The 17,152-nt window shown below is 37.1% G+C and overlaps 1 protein-coding gene and 1 non-coding gene across 2 annotated transcripts; both read right to left on the bottom strand.

Annotated features, from left to right (window-relative positions):
- Window positions 1-2,499: 2,499 nt before the first annotated feature.
- On the bottom strand, window positions 2,500-2,602 carry LOC114052891. Its single transcript, XR_003570323.1, has one exon. It is a non-coding gene; the product is annotated as a U6 spliceosomal RNA (small nuclear RNA).
- A 1,015-nt stretch (window positions 2,603-3,617) lies between these two features.
- On the bottom strand, window positions 3,618-4,825 carry KCNE1 (potassium voltage-gated channel subfamily E regulatory subunit 1). Its single transcript, XM_027875429.1, has 2 exons — window positions 4,805-4,825; window positions 3,618-4,039 (listed from the first exon to the last, which is right to left on the bottom strand). Exon 2 carries the CDS (start codon window positions 3,999-4,001, stop codon window positions 3,618-3,620), a length of 384 nt encoding a protein of 127 aa, XP_027731230.1. The 5' UTR covers window positions 4,002-4,039; window positions 4,805-4,825.
- Between the last annotated feature and the right edge of the window lie 12,327 nt (window positions 4,826-17,152).

The raw sequence follows: 17,152 nt of genomic DNA on the forward strand, positions 1-17,152 counted from the left end.
AAAGGAAGGAAAAAAACAACCAGATTTTCCACAAGGACTATATGAATTAAAAGAAATTAAGCAAGTGCTAAAAAATAAATACATAAATAGATGAATGAATGGATAAATAAATAAAAGCTCTTGAGAAAAGACATAAGAGAAGGAGAATGAGTAGCTTAGAAAAGAAAGTAGCAAACCCAACCCAAGTAACAGACTCCTTAAAAACTAGAATAGACTAAACAAAAACCAATGACTCTAAGAAGTCACAAAAACTACTTGAACAAAAATCAAAAGATTAAAATAATAGAAGAAAATGCAAGATATTTGCTATGTAAAATAACAGATCTAGAAATATCTTGAGACATAATTTATTAATCACTGGAATCCCTAAAGACCATGATTTATAAAACAAAGGCTGGACACTATATTTCAAGAAGTCATTTGATGACAACTGTCCAAATAACCAGGTGGCAAAGTGAAGATAGAAAGAATCTACTGAAAAAAAAAAGAAAGAAAGAATCCATTGATCACTTCCTGAAATAATCCCAAAAGGAAAAGTCTGAGGAATGTCATAGACAAAATTCAGAACTCCCATATTAAAGAAAAAATACTTGAAGCATCCAGAAAAGAAGCAGTTCAAATACCAAGAGTCTAGTTAGGAGCTCTTTGAGAGCAGAGACTGACTTTTGCTTTTCTTTGTATACTGAGAGCTTAGCACAGGGTTTGCCATTTAATAAATGCTTATTGACTAGGTAAATTGCTGTGGCTGAAAAATTAATTGCTTGATGGTGAAATCTCTGATGTTAAGTTTTTCTGAACTTATGACCTGGTAGGCTGGTTTCTGAATGGCAGGGATCCCATATGTCACTGGGCTCGTACTTGAATAGCCTTTCTAGTATGGTAGAACCTGGTAGGACTTATGCTCTGTTGGGATAGCCTTGAAGAATTCACTATCACTTCCATACCAGAATGATACATCAGAGAAGGACTTAAGTGTTTATTGGCTCCAAAAACAAATATGAGAAATCACTATTTACAAAAATGAGTGATGAGTAAAATCACTCTCAAGCCATATTTTCCTTCTAAAGGAGAATCCCAAAGCCTAGATGCTGCTTTTTATGTCTAAAGGCATTCAGGCTGACTTTCATCATCTTTTGAATGATATATCATCCTAAAGGACAACAATCCCAGTTTTTTTTTCCTGAGATTTTAGTCTTCATAAGAATCCTGTGTTGCTGATAGCCCTGATGATTGTTGGAGAAGTGGAATCCCTTTAAAGGTCAACTTAATGACTTCCTTTTTCATAATTTTTTTTTTTGTTAGGGTCATGCTGGATAAAGGATTCTTTCACATGTGGGGTATGACAGCTCCTCCTAGCAGCAATCCCTCTCCCTTTCCACCCTCAGAAGCATTCTTTTGAAGTGGGGTTTTGGAGTATAGGTTGCAACGTTTCTTCAGATGATGTCTAGTATTATGGCATGCTATTTAAATAGGGATTGCCACCTCTGGCTCAGCTCTCCTCGGGTTACAGTTGGATAAATGCTATGCATTACTGTGGTGGAGTAACTAACTCCTCACTATCATACCTACTGAATTAGAGAAGTTTTTTTTTCCCCCCTCTGGAACTCATCCTTTCCCTGTAGGAAGAGGTCTTCTGCCAGAATAGCTCATATTTACATATACTTTAATATCTACAAAGTGCTTTATAGATGTTATCTTATTCACTTCTCATCATAACCTGTGAAGTAGATGCTTTTGATATTTCTATTTTAGAGATAAAGAAACTGAGGTTCAGAGAATTTAAATGACTTACCCAGGTCAAATGACTCACCTATCATATTATTTCTCCAGGGCAGTGGTTTTCAAACTTTTTGGTCTTAAGATCCTTTTATATTTTTAAAAACTACAAAATACTCTAAAGATCTTTTGTTTATGTGGGCTATGTTTATTGGTATTTACATTATTAAAAATTAAACTTGATCAATTTTGAACTATTAATTAATTCAAAATAACATTCATAAACACATTACATGTCAACATAGATAACACATATTTGTGAAAATAAATATATTTTCCAAAATGTTTATTGAGAAGTATCTTTGTTTTACATATTTTGCAAATCTCTGTCTTTTTTACATTTAATTTTAATTTTTTCTCAATTACATGTCTTTTTTTTTTCAGGCAATTGGGGTTAAGTGACTTGCCCAGGGTCACACAGCTAGTAAGCGTCAAGTGTTTGGTCTGAGGCCGGATTTGAACTCAGGTCCTCTTGACTCTAGGCCTGGTGCTTTATCTACTGTACCACCTAGCTGATCATCTCAATTACATGTAAACAAAATTTTTAACATTCTTTTTTTTTAATTAGAGTTCTGTATTCTTTCCTTTCCTCTCTCCCTATTCCCTTCCTTAAGGAGGTCTTGCAATTTGACATAGATTATACATGTGCAGTCATGCAAAACATTATCATATTAGCCATGTTACAAAAGAAAACACAGACCAAAAAAAAAATAAAAAGAAAGTAAAAATATAGAGTTCTTCACAAGTTTTCATGTTATCCTTGGGCAGGTACCATGCCAATCTTCTCCATATCATTTCAATTGTGGTATGTATGCTGCTAAAGCAAGCACTCTATAAATGTCTTAATAGAAGATTTAATTCTCATAGAAACTGGATTCTCATATTTACTTCTGCATTCAATCCCTTGCAATTTGTTGCATTGTTTGAAACATATGAAGAAAATCTGGCCTCACACATATAATATAGTTGAAAAAAGGGAGGTGTATTTTAACAGACAAATAACATTTTCGTATTATTATGAAAATAGTTTTGACTTCATAGACCCCCTGAAAGGGTTTCAGGATCCCAGTGGTCCACAGATCACACTTTGAGAATAGTTGCTTTTGGAATTTGTATATGACTTGGGAGTGGGAAGTCAGCATGAAAGAAATGGAAATGTTTTTGTGGCAAGTACCATGGTCCCAAAATTACTGGCAGAGATAAGTTACAATGTCAGTTACAATTTTACAAGTAGTTTGGAAACAAAAATACAAAATATCTTAACCTTGTTTCTACCCATTACCCCTCAAATGCATAGACTACAAAAAATACAAATTATTCACAGGGATAGGAATATGAGCATAAAAATGCTGAATGTAATTTGGTTTGAAGCACCAACTTTCAGGTCCGAATGGTCACCCAGAAGTGAAAAACTGCTTCCATTTTTCCCATTCAACAGTGACTAGTCAATAAACATTTATTAAGTGAGTACTATGTGTCAAGCACTGTGTGTGGGTGCGGGGGATACAAATAAGAAAAAGAAAGTGTGCCCTAAAGGGGCTTACAATCTAGTAGAGGAAGACAATACACAAAAGGAAGCTGAAAAAGGTCGGGGATGGAGAGGGGGCAACCAGACAGTACCTGGCGCCAGGGCATGCTGTGGAATTGAAACTAAGCAGAGTGGTTTATGGGAAATGAAGACAGTTGGACAGTTTTGGGCCCTCTATAAAGAGAGGTTTGGGGAGGAGTTTATTGCTCTGCCCTCCAGTCCCCAGTCAGAGGGGACAAGCACCTGAGGGTACTTAAGTATCCAAGTTGAATCAATCTACATGATAATGAGGTTTCTGGTAAAATCTTACCCTTCAGGTCAAGGGCTTTTCTTCTGGAATGTATATATTGGGCTGTTCAGCCACAAACTGGTTTTCAATGATATAGCATCCCTTGTAGCTTTCCAGGATCCTGGCTTGGAAATATGCTTTGTCCTTCTTGTGCCATATGTCTGATTCAATGTATACGTTGAATGGATCATGGGAATGCTCCAGTTTTTTGGAGCGCACATAGCTCAGCATGATGCCCAAGGTGAAGAAGCCAAAGAAACCAAGCACTATGAGGATGTACAGGGCTTCCAACTCACCACCAGCACTGTGAGCTACAGCACTTGAGGAATGGTTGCCTCTTTGGATGTATTCTTCCAATGGTTCAGAAAGGAAGGGGTATGAGGCAGTACTGTTAGACAGGGCAGTCATTGTTCTCAGTGCTTGATGATTTTCTTCCCTAGTGATTTCTAAAAAAAAAAAAAATAAGTAAAAAGATAAAACTAATTTTTATCAAAGTATCATATGGTATGGATTCTTTTGCTATTAACAGTATGTAACAGGATGATGGATTTTAAATCTTGTTTGTTTTTGTTTTTTTCTTCTTCCTTCTCTGCCTCTGCATATCTCTGACAACCTTCTGTGGGCCTAGAGAAGATGTGCAGAGAACCTTCTCACTATCATCTCTACTAGTTTAACTTCACAAAACCACACAATCTCATTTGGAAAATACCATTAGTCATCTAGTCCAACCCACATCTGGACCAGAATCCCACCTACAATGTCCCTAGCAAGGGGTCTACTGGCTTCTGCTTCAAGAAAAACTTTACTTCCTGCGGCACCCCATTCTGTTTTCAGATTGCTCAGTTGTTGGGACGTTTTTCCTGACATCAAGACTAAATCTGTGTCTCTGAAGTTTCCATCTCTTGCTCCTTGTTTTGCCTACTTGGGCTAAGCACAATAAGTCCAATACTTATTTAATAGAGGCCTCAAATACTTGAAGACAGGTCTCTTTCCCTCCCCCTGACTCTGAAGCAGGATAAAGAATTGTTGGCTATGCCAGAAGTGTCGTGCAGATGCCTTGATGTTCTTGGAGCTGCTCCTGCTCAACACCACCACCTCATATCAGGAGAAGGAATATGTGACTACCCTGAGATGTTATCACCTATGCTCTAGCTCTGATGTTGCTGATGCTGCTCTGATTCATCATCACCACTCTACATTAGGAGACTTACCATGAACTTCAAAGATGTGGCATCATCCACTGCATGGACCAGACTGTGAGACTTTTAGTCTTTCTGAAGGAAGAAAGAAAGGCTTAGGACTTCTGGCTTTTGTATTCTACAACATTTTTTTGTTATTGTGTTTTGTTTGTTCCCTTTCCCCTGCTTAATCCTACCAATTTTAGAAGGGTTATCCCATAAAAGACTTTATGCTTGGTCCTTCCAAAGGAAGGAGGCAAGGCCCAGGCTTCACATTTTTGTTTTATTTGTTTTTTTTTTCTCCTTTCCCTCCCTTAATACTTAGCTTAAAAAGGCCCAGGTCTCATACTACATCCAGGGCCATCTCCAGTCGTACTGATTTATATTTTACCACTGGAACCAGATGACTTGAGAGGAGAAAGGGAGAGTGGTGACTTTGCACACCTTCTCTCACTTAAATCCAATTCACTTGAATGTCATGGTATCACCTCCCTGATGTCATGTTGCTTTTTGAGAATTAAGGACAAACAACAACAATGACCCTTAGTACTACTAGAAACACTTAATTTAAATGGTGAAATATCTTCTAGAAGATCCTTAGGATCTTGCCACCAAGGAATGGTATATAATAGTAGCAACGGTTTCTTGATACAGTTTCCCTGACCCTGCTGCACTTTCCTCCTTCCCATTCCCATAACCTGATTGGCTACAGTTTCCCTGATGCAACTTTCTGATCTAGAGGTAATAAAAGGTCCCAAATACGTGTGGTTTGTCCCTCTCAGACTTGGCAGATGACTAAGACCATGTGAATCACAAATCCTGACCAACTGACCAGACACATTTCTAGATGGAGACAAAGCAAGGTTGTATCAGGAAGCTGCTGATTTTATCACACTTCCTCAGATTTGCACTTTAGGAAGATCAGCTTCATAGCTGAGTTTATTGAAGTTACTGAAGATGTGAATTGTCCTGGCCACATATCGCCTGTATCTATGTCTCATTGCCAGTATTAATTTAAGTTTATTTTGTTAAAGTTACGTTGCCAGTATTACTTTAACTCTCCACATGAATGTAGTGTGTATTTGTGAGAGAGTGCACCTCAGGTTGGGATGTGTGTCTGTGACGTTTTGTACCTATTGTTTGCACTATGCCATCTTACTAAATTCTTTGTTTTGCACTAATTATGATTATTAAAAGAAAGCTCACCAGTGTGAGGTTTGTAAGCTATGCTTCTAGGAATGGGGACCTACAAAGTACCCTTTAAGCCTGATGATAATAACTGTCCTTTGGGAAGATAGATCACAGGATATACTATACTTTCAATGCTGCCTAAGATCACATTTGGGCAGCTAGGTGGCACAGTGGATAGAGCACTGAGCTTGGAGGACTCATCTTCCTAAGTTCAAATGAGGCCTTACTAGCTGTGTGATACTGGGCAAGTCACTTAGCCTGTTTGCCTCAGTTCCTCACCCATAAAAATGAGCTAGAGCAGGAAACAGCAAACCAGTCCAGTATCTTTGCCAAGAAAACTCCTAAAGTGGGTCATGACTGAAGTGAACAAACAACAAGATCACATTAGCTACCATATCACAATGTACAGAACTTGTCCTCCACTAAAGCCTCGGATCCTTTTCTTTCCCCATATGAATCACTATCTACCTACAGCTTCCTTATCTTGTCCTTAAAAGGTTTGAGGATGTCTTTTTTTTTTTAATCCCAGCATAAAGTTTTACAATTATCCTTTTAAAATTTCATCTGATTAGATTTGACCCAATATAATGTTCTAGTCAATCCAAACCTTTCTGTTATTCAGCTTGATGACTATTCCTCGTAGTTTTGTGCCTTTCTCCATACTGATTTGTATTATTAGCCTCTTGAACTAGGATGAATTGTCTTGGATGAATATTCTGTTCTTGAAGACACAAGAGAGTTAGACAGTGTTTTAAAAATTGGATTTCAACCCCTGAAATTGATTTGACTTTATTTCAATCATTTGTTAGTATTCTCTCTGCATGAAGCCCTATACTAAGCAAAATAGTGTTTCTGTGCTGATTCGTCTGAAAATGAGTTTAGCCTTATTCCCCCAATAGTCAGTATGGTGTAAATGGTATATGGTCCCAATTTGGATATGATTTATGAGTTTAAATCAGCTTAGAAATACTACAGTGCTTCAAAGATTTGTAATGTCATGAGTATTCACTACAGGTGCAGATCTAAGCTCATCTATATGTTATCAGATGGAATTCAAGACTTGTTGTGACCAAAACAATCATCACCTTTTAAACCAACTGATAATGAACTTTTCTGAACTTGGGCTTATCCTTGGATGGAGCATATACCCCATTACTGCCCCATACTTGAAACCTTTCTAGTTTGGCAGTACTAATGAAGCTAGCAATCTATTAGGCTACCCTAGCCATTTAGATCCCAGGGTAACTTCCATGCCACAAAAAGCATTAGTGTATGGTTTTAAATGGAGGCAACTGAGAAATGGCTTCCTAGAATTTCCCCATCACTTCCTGCTGCCTCATCTCTAAAATCACTTTGCCCTTAATAATCCTTCCAATACTTCCTTGTCTTTACTGGATGTTCCATGGGCAGCTCAAACTCAAAGTATCTAGAACAGAAGTCATCTTTTACCCCCAAATCTTTTCCTAGTTCCCCATTTCTGTTGAGTCCTCATCATTGTTCTAGTTACATAGGTTTGCAATCTTAGAGTCACACTTAACATTTCCCTTTCTCTCACTTCTTCCTCATATTCAAACAACTGCCTGTTTTCATCGATCTTACTTCCACAATATTATTGTCAACTCTTCCCTTCTCTCCACTCACTCTAGTTCAGAATCCCATCACCTCTCACCTGGACTATGGTAATGGCCTTCTAACTAGTCTCCTTGCCTCTGACCTTTCTACCTCTCCAATCCATCCGCCATATAGCTGTCAAATTCTAAAGCTCAGATCTGACTATTTCACTCTGTGGTTTAAGAAGCTCCAAGTTCTCCAAGAGAAACTCTCTCTTGCTTCTGGGATAGAACTCCTCTGTTTGGCCTTTAAGCCCTTTCCAATCTGGCTCCAGCTTACCTTTCCAGGTTTATTGCACATTACTCTCTTTCATGCATTCTATATCCCTGACAAACTGGTATGCTGGTCCTTCATTCCTGTCATTCAGTTTCCTTTGTAAAGGCCAACTCTCAAGCCTGGAATATATTCTCTCTTCAGTTCTACATCATGGAATTCCTACAGGAAATCTATCCTGATCCCCCCTCGCACCCATGCAAGTAGCCTCCATCCAAAAATTACTTTTGTGTCTACCTTGACTATATTTTATATTTAATTTTCTAAGTACATGATGTTTCTCCCCAATAGAATATAAAGTCTTTAAGAGCAATGACTATTTTGGGAGTGGGGTTTTTTTTTGGCCTTTATATTCACAGCACTTAGCACAGCACACGGTACCTAATTAGAACCTAATAAATCTTTGTTGTTGTTTTAATGACAAGCTCCATCAAAGGTCTCAGTTCTGTGCTAATGTGACGAGATCTAGGAAATAGTTTGAGGGCTCTTAGTTTTTGCTTTTTTTGTTAAATTGATAATTTGCTAAACTTCCCAACAAGCAGAACTTTAAATTGAGGCTACGTGATTACTTCCCACCTATATACCCTCACCTTAGAGTGAACAGCCCCACCTAAAGGCAAAGGGAAGAACAGAGAAAGGTGTGTTGTGGAAGCATACTCTACTCCTTTCCAGAAGGAAGAGGGAATAAAATGGAGCAAGTACCAATTAGCCAGCTTTATTCTCCATAGCACTTCCTGGTGTCTACACACACGCACACACACACACACACACACACACACAGAGAGAGAGAGAGAGAGAGAGAGAGAGAGAGAGAGAGAGAGAGAGATGCATGCATGCATACATTCTCTCTTTTGTTGCTCTAGTATTTTGAATAGAGGCAGTATATGCCATACAGTTCCTTCAGCAGCTGTCAGTACTCTAAAAATGATGGAAATCAATCCTATAAATAGTGATACCAGATAACTAGCTTGACCTGCTGCAAGTGATAGAATGCCTAAACAACTAAGCAATGGCCTGAAGTAGACAGGAAATTTTGTAAAACTCAGAACTTCCGATCACCCCCAGGAAGACAGAGAAAATGGTATGAACTTTGGAGAATTAAAATAAGTTGCTCCCCAAAGCCAACATCCTGTGCTAAAAGTTCTTCTATTACTCTCACACTAACTTAATTATCTGCACTGATAAGGGACTAAAAGCTTTTAGAACAAACATTCTGCCAGAACTGGCACTTTGCTTCTGTCTTAGAATTGATTCTAAGCTTCCTTCCACAGTGGAGGATCTAGTGGAAAGGGAACTGGGCTGAGAGCCAGCAGATCTGAATTCCAAGTCTAGCTAGTCATTGATAAATTGCATGACCTGAGGGAAGCCTTAGCTTTTTGCTATCTCAGCTTACTTATGAGTACAAAGGGGATAATAAATACTATTATCACACTCACTAGCACCATTTATATGGTATATTGGAAAGAACATTGTGTTTGGAGTCAGGAATCCTAGCTCTGCCACTGCTGCAGCCAAGTTAAATAATCTATTTTATCCAAGGTTTCCAAGAATAATAGTGGAGAGACATTAAGAAATTGAACAAAGAAGTGAATAAAAGTAATACCTATGTACAGAAAAAGATTCAAGAAAGAGGCAGAAGAGAAAAGACAGAAGAACACAGTAGTTTGGTTGAGAATCTTACCACCTATATGAAAGATAAAGGTCTTCTTGTTTCAAAATAACATTAGGCTCACCTATTTCATAGCATTGTTATGAGTTAAAGGGCTTTATAACTATAAAGGAGGATATTATGTGAGCTATTATTGTGTTCTTTTTTGCTTATAATGCCAAGGTAAGGTGCTCAACCAAATGAATTAGCCAAATGCAGGGTCTTTTGTTTTGTTTTTGTTTTGGAACGATATCTAGTTTTGACTTTACCATTTGGCTTTGTTTAGGGAAGTAGTAATAAAGCCTGTGTGTGCCTGGAAATTTTCACAATGTACATTTTGGGTACAATTTTATTAAGATGTATAAAATCAAGAAGGGCATTCTAAACTCTAAAGGATTATTTTGTAGAATTTATGATCTTTTGAATAGAGAGAATTAATTTTCTTGAGAAAGAACTCATCAACTGATTGAATCAATGAGGCTATTGACTTTGCCTCCTTTTTCTCATTTGCTCTCTTTAAGTTTATACTATATAGGTTTCTATTCTCCATTTCTTGCACTGTATTTGTCAATTTGCCTCCTGGAAGAATAATAACTATTTACATTTATATACTATTTTGTAGTTACACAACACTTTAATACATTGTTCTATTTACTTCTCATTCTACATTATGGTGAATCTGTGCCTTAATGGATGTGTGTACTTTGCTCACCAAACAGATTCTAACCATTTATACAAATGGTTTAAGGACTTGTTTGATTCTTTACATAGTACAGAGGACCATGTTGTACACTAGCATTAGAAGACTATACAATTAGATCTGGAATAGGCTTTAAAAGACTATCTAGTAAGTTCTTCATTTTATGGAGTGAAAAAATGAGGGCCCATGATGTTGAGTGTTTACCCAAGATCACACAGCTAACAAAGAACAGAAGTAGAATTTAAACTCAGGCCCTTTGACTCTAAAGCTGATGCTTTACTATATCACACTACCATGATTTTTTGAAAACTATCCTTTAGTGGCCAACATTCTAATAAAGAACCTCTCCATACCTAATTAGTCTGATCTTGGACAGTAGAACTGTTTGATGGTTTTCCCTGGGTCCAAAACTTTTCAACTTGGTGGAACTCAAAACTAGCCCTCTGTCTTGAAATAGCTTTCAAGAACCCAGAGTTATTTCCCTACCAAGATGAGGCATAAGAGTAGTATTTTAGGAGAGAGTTGGGTAAACGTTGGAATAATCATTGCATAAATAAGTAAAGTAAGGTCAGAGACTTGTCCAAAGTCTCACAGTTGGACAGCTGATTCAATCAGTGAGCTGGAAAGTGACAAGTTGTGAGACTCCTCCAAGAAGACCTGTTAAGAGTACCCAAATAATGAAAAGGGGAAAGTATTGTAAAATAAACATTAGGTCATTAGACTAAGAATCTAGAGACCTGGATTCTCTCTTAGCTTTGCAACTAGTTGTGTAACTCACCTACTTAAGCTGCAGTTTCCTCATCTGTACATAATCTTTGATATCTCTTCCTGTCAAGGAAAAATGCATGCTGGAGATGAAGTTCTGCTGGCCAGAACAGAATTATTTGCTAGGTTATGGACAGATGTAGTAAGTGAGTCTTAAAGAGCTAAAGAGCCAGATTTTTGTTTTCTTCTCACCCTAAAAGGAAAAAAAAATCCAATAAACTGAAAAGTAAAGAAGAATATAAAGGTTTAGATACAGTTCCTATACAGTAGAAGGTTTTAGGGTTCTCTTTTTGTTTGGTATTCAGGCAAAAGGATGGAATGGAGAGGAATCAGAAACTAGAGACTAGAGACTCCTCTAACTGAGGAGTTAGAGACCACAGCCACCTTTCTCAGTTGCAGACATTGGGATAGTCTAATGCCAAAAAGAGGCATGCCTGGACCTTCCTGATCACTGCTAAACAGATAACAGACCTAGATTTTGTCTATTCTTCCTTCACTTCATCACCCAGTCTTGTAGGATGTATGTTAAGTTTAAAGCTTATCTAATATTTTAAGTTTGTTTTCATACTTCTATTTAGTTAATACTAATTTCCATGGAATCAAAGAGTCTTCTGTTTTTTGGGCTTCTTTATTGTGACAGGGAAGGCAGAAAGAAAGGGGGGGGGAGTGACTGGCAAAAAATTCAGACAAAGAGATAGAGACCACAGGCTCTCTGAATTGTCAGAAGGAGAAGTAACTCTCCCCACATGGGGACTCCTGAGCTAAATGAGAAAGAATTTTATTGTCATATTTTTATATTTAAAGCTGTACGGGTTCCTAACCTTTCTGGGCCTTAATTTCCTTATCAGTAAAATGAAAAGGCTGTACTAGATGCCAGTTGAGTGATTTTATTTGGCTCTAATGCTATGTTCTGATCCTGTGATGTAATTTTTAATGAAGCAGACTATTTTATTCCATTTAACAAGTAGGAAAAATCTGGGTAACAAGAACTGACCCAACATTTCTATTGTGAAAGGAAACTTGTCGATCATACTCATTAAAACAGTTTAATACTGGATAAGAAATAGGTTGATCATTGCACAGATTAGGCACACAATATAGAGAAGCCAATAAATACTGTAGCCTGTTTGGCAAACCTAAAGCTTTGGGGTCAAGAACTTATTATCTTATTAACTTATTAAAAGCTGTTAGGAAAACTGGAATATAGCAATTGGGAAAAAGCTATATAACAGAAATTAGGTGTAGACCAACATCCATACCATATAGCAAGACAAATAGGTACATTATTTACACATAAAGGTGACACCATAAAGAAATTAGAGGAACAAGGAGGAAATTGCCTTTCAGATCTATGGATAGGGGAATAGGTCATGACAAAACAAGAGATATAGAGGTACGCAGGAGGTAAAATGAACAATTTTGATTACAGAAAAATTTTTAAAATTTTTGGATAAACAAAACTAATCCAACTAAAAATAGAAGAGAAATAGGAAAAAATCTTTGCAGCAAGTTTCTCTGATAAAGATCTCATTTCTAAGATATATTGGAAACTTAATAAAATTACAAGAGTAAGAGCCATTCCCCAATTGATAAATGGTCAAAGGATGTGAGTAGGAAGTTTTCAGAAAAAGAAATCCAAACTATCAATAGCCATATGAAAAAAATCTAAATCATTAAAAATTAGAGAAAAGCAAATTAAAACAACTCTGAGGTATTGCCTCATACCCATCAAATTTACAAAGTTGACAAAAAAAGGAAAATGACAAATGCTGGAGTAGCTGTGGGAAAGCAGGTACATTAATACACTTGGTTTATGGTGGAGTTGTAAATTGGTGTAGCCATTCTGGACTGCAATTTAGAATAATGCCCCAAAAGCTACTGAACTGTGCATACCCTTTGAGCCAAGAATACAGTTATTAGATGATACCTCAAAGACAACAAAGAAAGATGAAAAGGATGCATATGTACAAAAATATTTACAGCAGCACTTTTTATGATGGCAAAGAATTGGAAACTGAAGAGGTGCCCATCAATTGGGGAATGGCAGAACAAGGTATGGTATATGAATTTGATAAAATTCTATTGTGCTATAAAAAATTAGGAAGGAGATGGTTTTAGAAAAACCTGGGAAGACTTGTATGAACTGATACAAATTGAACTGAACAGAATCAGTAGAACAATTTATACAATAACAACAATACTGTAAAAACAAGCAATTTTGAAAGACTTACATAATGGAACCAACAAGAATTGCAGATAACTCATGATGAAACGTGCTGTAAAGAAAGGTGATGAACTTAGAATGCAGATTCAATCTTTTTTTTTTTTTGTACATTGCTAATGTGGAAATTTGTTTTGTTTGACTATACATATTTGTAACTTTTTTTTCCTGCTTTTTCAGTGGATGAAAGAAGGGGAGATGGGGGAAACCAAGATGGTAGAGTACAGGCAGAAACCCAGCTGAACTCTCCCAATATTTCCCTCCAAACAATTTTAAACAAAAACAACTTCAAATTAAATCAAAATTTGGAGCAGCAGAGCCAAGAAAAGGTCAGAGTGGGACATTTTTTCCAGTCTAAGACAATTTAGGAGGTCAGAAGGTGAGGTCTATAATGCCAAGGTGGGGGATAGCCTAGATCGCAGCAGCAGCAGCATAAATGGTGAGCCTTGGAGGGGTCCCTGACAGTAGCAACAGCAGTGGCAGTTTTGGGAACTCTCACCACAGAAATGGTAAAAGGTTTGGACAATTGGTCAGAAAAAGATGACAGGTAACTCTCTGCTGGCATTGGGTGCGGCTGGCACTGATTGGAAACTCTATTACCCTTAAGCAATTCTGGATCATAGTTCAAAGGCAAAGAAGAGCACTAGCACTTGCAGCATCAGAAGAGCAGGGGCCCTGGTCACAGTTCCAGAGTTTGCAGCCATAGGTGAGTAGGAGACCTGGTCACAGTTCCAGGGTCAAGAGGAGCACTAGTGCTTGCAGCTGCAAGGTAGCAGGGGCCCTTCATGGGTAAGACCAGAGCATAGACAAGGACAGCAGTGGCCACACTTCTCCCTGGATTATACTACTTTGTAAGCACTGAAAACTAGCAGACCCCCTAGAACTATCTCTGAAAACAGCAGCACAAAAAGAGCCTGAAGCTTGGCATAGTGCCTCCCCAATCCCAGGTGAGCAGAGCCCAACTTTAATACATAGTTCAAAGTCAAGAAATGGGCTAGAAAATGAGGAAACAACAAAAAAGAACTTGACCATAAAAACCTACTATGGTTGCAGGAAAGACCAAAATATATATTCAGAATAAGGCAATAATGCAAAAATAGCTACAACCAAAGCCTCAAAGAAAAATGTTCATTGGACTCAAGTCCAACAAGAACTACTGGAGAAAGCAAAGAAAGAGATGAGTGGTAGAGGAAAAATTAGGAAAAGAAATGAGAGTGATAAAAGAAAATTATGAAAAGAGAATTAACTGCTTTTAAGAGGCATAAAAAATACTAAAGGGGGGCAGCTAGGTGGTGCAGTAGATGGAGCTCTGGCCTTGGATCAGGAGGACCTGAGTTCATATCTGGCCTCAGACCCTTGAAACTTACTAGCTGTGTGACCCTGGGAAAGTCACTTAACCCCAATTGCCTCACCAAAAAAACAAAATCTGAAGAAAATAACACCTTGAAAAACAGAACTGGCCTAAGAGTAAAAGAGGCACAAAAATCAATGAAGAAAAGAATGCCTTAAAAAGCAGAATTGGCCAAATGAAAAAAGTGGTACAAAAGCTCACTGAAGAAAACAATTACTTAAAAATTAGAATCGAGCAAGTGAAAGCTAATGATTCCATGAAACATCAAGAAATAATAAAGTAAAGTCAAAAGAATGAAAAAATAGAAAAGGGAAAAAAATCAGAAAGAAAACTGACCTGGAAAATAGAGTAAGAGATAATTTAGGAATTATTGAACAACTTGAGAGCCATGAGCAAAAAAAAGGAGCCTAGACATCATATTTCAAGAAATTATCCAGGAAATCTATTAGATCCAGAGGGTTCAATAGAAATTGAGAGAATCCACTGATCATTTCCCAAAATGAAAATTCTCAGGAACATTATAACCAATTTCAGAACTTCCAGATCAAGCAGAAAATATTGCAAGCAGCCAGAAAGAAACAATTCAAATATTTTGAAGCCACAATTAGTATCACACAAGATTTAGCAGCTTTCATCTTAAAGGAGTGGAGGGCTTGGAAATTATATTCTAGAAGGCAAAGGAGTCAGGATTACAACCAAAAATTACCACCCAGCAAAACTGAATATAATCTTTCAGGGGGAAAATGGATATTCAATGAAATAGTGGATTTTCAAGTATTCCTGATGAAAAAGATCAAAGCTGAATAGAAAATTTGACATTCAAACAGAAGACTCAAGAGAAGTACAAAAAGGTAAACAAGAAAGAGTAATCATATGAGACTCCACAAAGTTAAATTTTTTATATTCCCATATGTGTAACTCTTAAGAACTTTATCATTATTAGGGCAGTTAGAAGGAGTCTACCTAGATAGTGGGCATGAGTATGAGTCAATTATGATGGGATGATCTCCCCCAAATAAGTAAATGAAAGAAGGGTTGAGAAGGAGGGATGCACTGAGAGAAGGGGGAAGAAAGAGATAGAATTGTGGGGATTTTCTCTCATAAAAGAGGTGTACAAGAAAGAACTTTTATGGTGGAAGGGAAAATGGTGTGGTGGTAGAAGGCAATGCTTGAACTTCACTCTCATCACAATTGGTTCAAAGAGGGAAGAATCTATATCTATCTATATGTATGTATATTATATATAATGTGTATATGTAAATATTTTTAATAGATGTGGTAGAGATGGTTATAGAAATCCATCTTACCCAATAAAGAAAGGAGGGGAAGGGGATAAGAAGGTGGGGTAGATGATAAAAGGGAGGGTGGATTAAGGGAGGTAGTGATCAGAAGCAAAACAGACTTTTGAGGGAAGACAGGATAAAAAGAGAGAGAGAGAAATAAATAAGGGAATAGAATGGAGGGAAATAAAGTTAGTAATCATAAAACTGTGAATGTGAATAGGAAGAGCTCACCCATAAAACAGAAATGTATAGAAGAATGGATTACAAACCAGAATCCAACAATATGTTGTTTACAAGAGACACAGTTGAAACAGAAATAGATGCACACAGAATTAAAATAAGGAGATGGAGCAGAATCTCTTATGCTTCAGCTGAAGTAAAAAAGGCAGGGGTAGCAATCATGATCTCAGACAAAACAAAAAGCAAAAACAGACCTAATTAAAAGAGATAATCAAGGGAACTACATTTTGATAAAAGGTACCATAAACTATAAAGCAACATCAAAAAAATTTCAGCAAGTTCCTCTCATAAAGGTTTCATTTCTCAAAATACAGGGAACTGAGTCAAATTTATAAAAATAAGAGACATTCCTCAATTGGTAAATGGTCAAAGGATATGAACAGGCAGCTTTCAAAAGAAGAAATCAAACCTATCTATAGTCATATAAAAATGCTCTAAATCACTACTGATTAGAGAAATGCACATTAAAATAACTCTGAGGTACTACCTCATACCTATCAGAAATGACAAATGTTGGAGGGGATGAGGGAAAACAGGTACACTAATAAACTGTTGGTAGAGTTCTGAACTGGTCTACCCATTCTGGAGAACAATTTGAAACTATGTCCAAAGGGTCACAAAACCATGAATACCCTTTGACCCAGCAACACCACTACTAGATCTACACCCCAAAGAGATCAAAGAAAAGGAAAGGAACATATGTACAAAAATATTTATAGCAGCTCTTTTTGCAGCAGCAAAAAATTGGAAACTGAGTGGATGCTCATCAATTGGGGAATGGCTGAACAAGTTGTGGCATATGACTGTGATGAAATACTATTGTGCTGTAAGAAGTGATGAGGGGAATGATTTCAGAAGAAAAACACAAGGCAAGAACTATACGAACTGATGCAAAATGAAATGAAAAGAACTGGGAGATCATCACACACAATATCAGCAATGTTGTAATGATAATCATCTGGCTATTTAGCTACTCTGATCAACACAATGACCCATGAATTCTAAGGGACTTATGGTAGAAAAATGTGATCTGTCTCTAGAGAGAGAACTGATGAACTCTAAGTGAAAATTGAAGTATAATTTCTCAGTTTATTTATT

This window comes from Vombatus ursinus, unplaced genomic scaffold, assembly GCF_900497805.2.
Source record: "Vombatus ursinus unplaced genomic scaffold, bare-nosed wombat genome assembly UNPS02014809.1, whole genome shotgun sequence".
NCBI lineage: Eukaryota > Metazoa > Chordata > Mammalia > Diprotodontia > Vombatidae > Vombatus > Vombatus ursinus.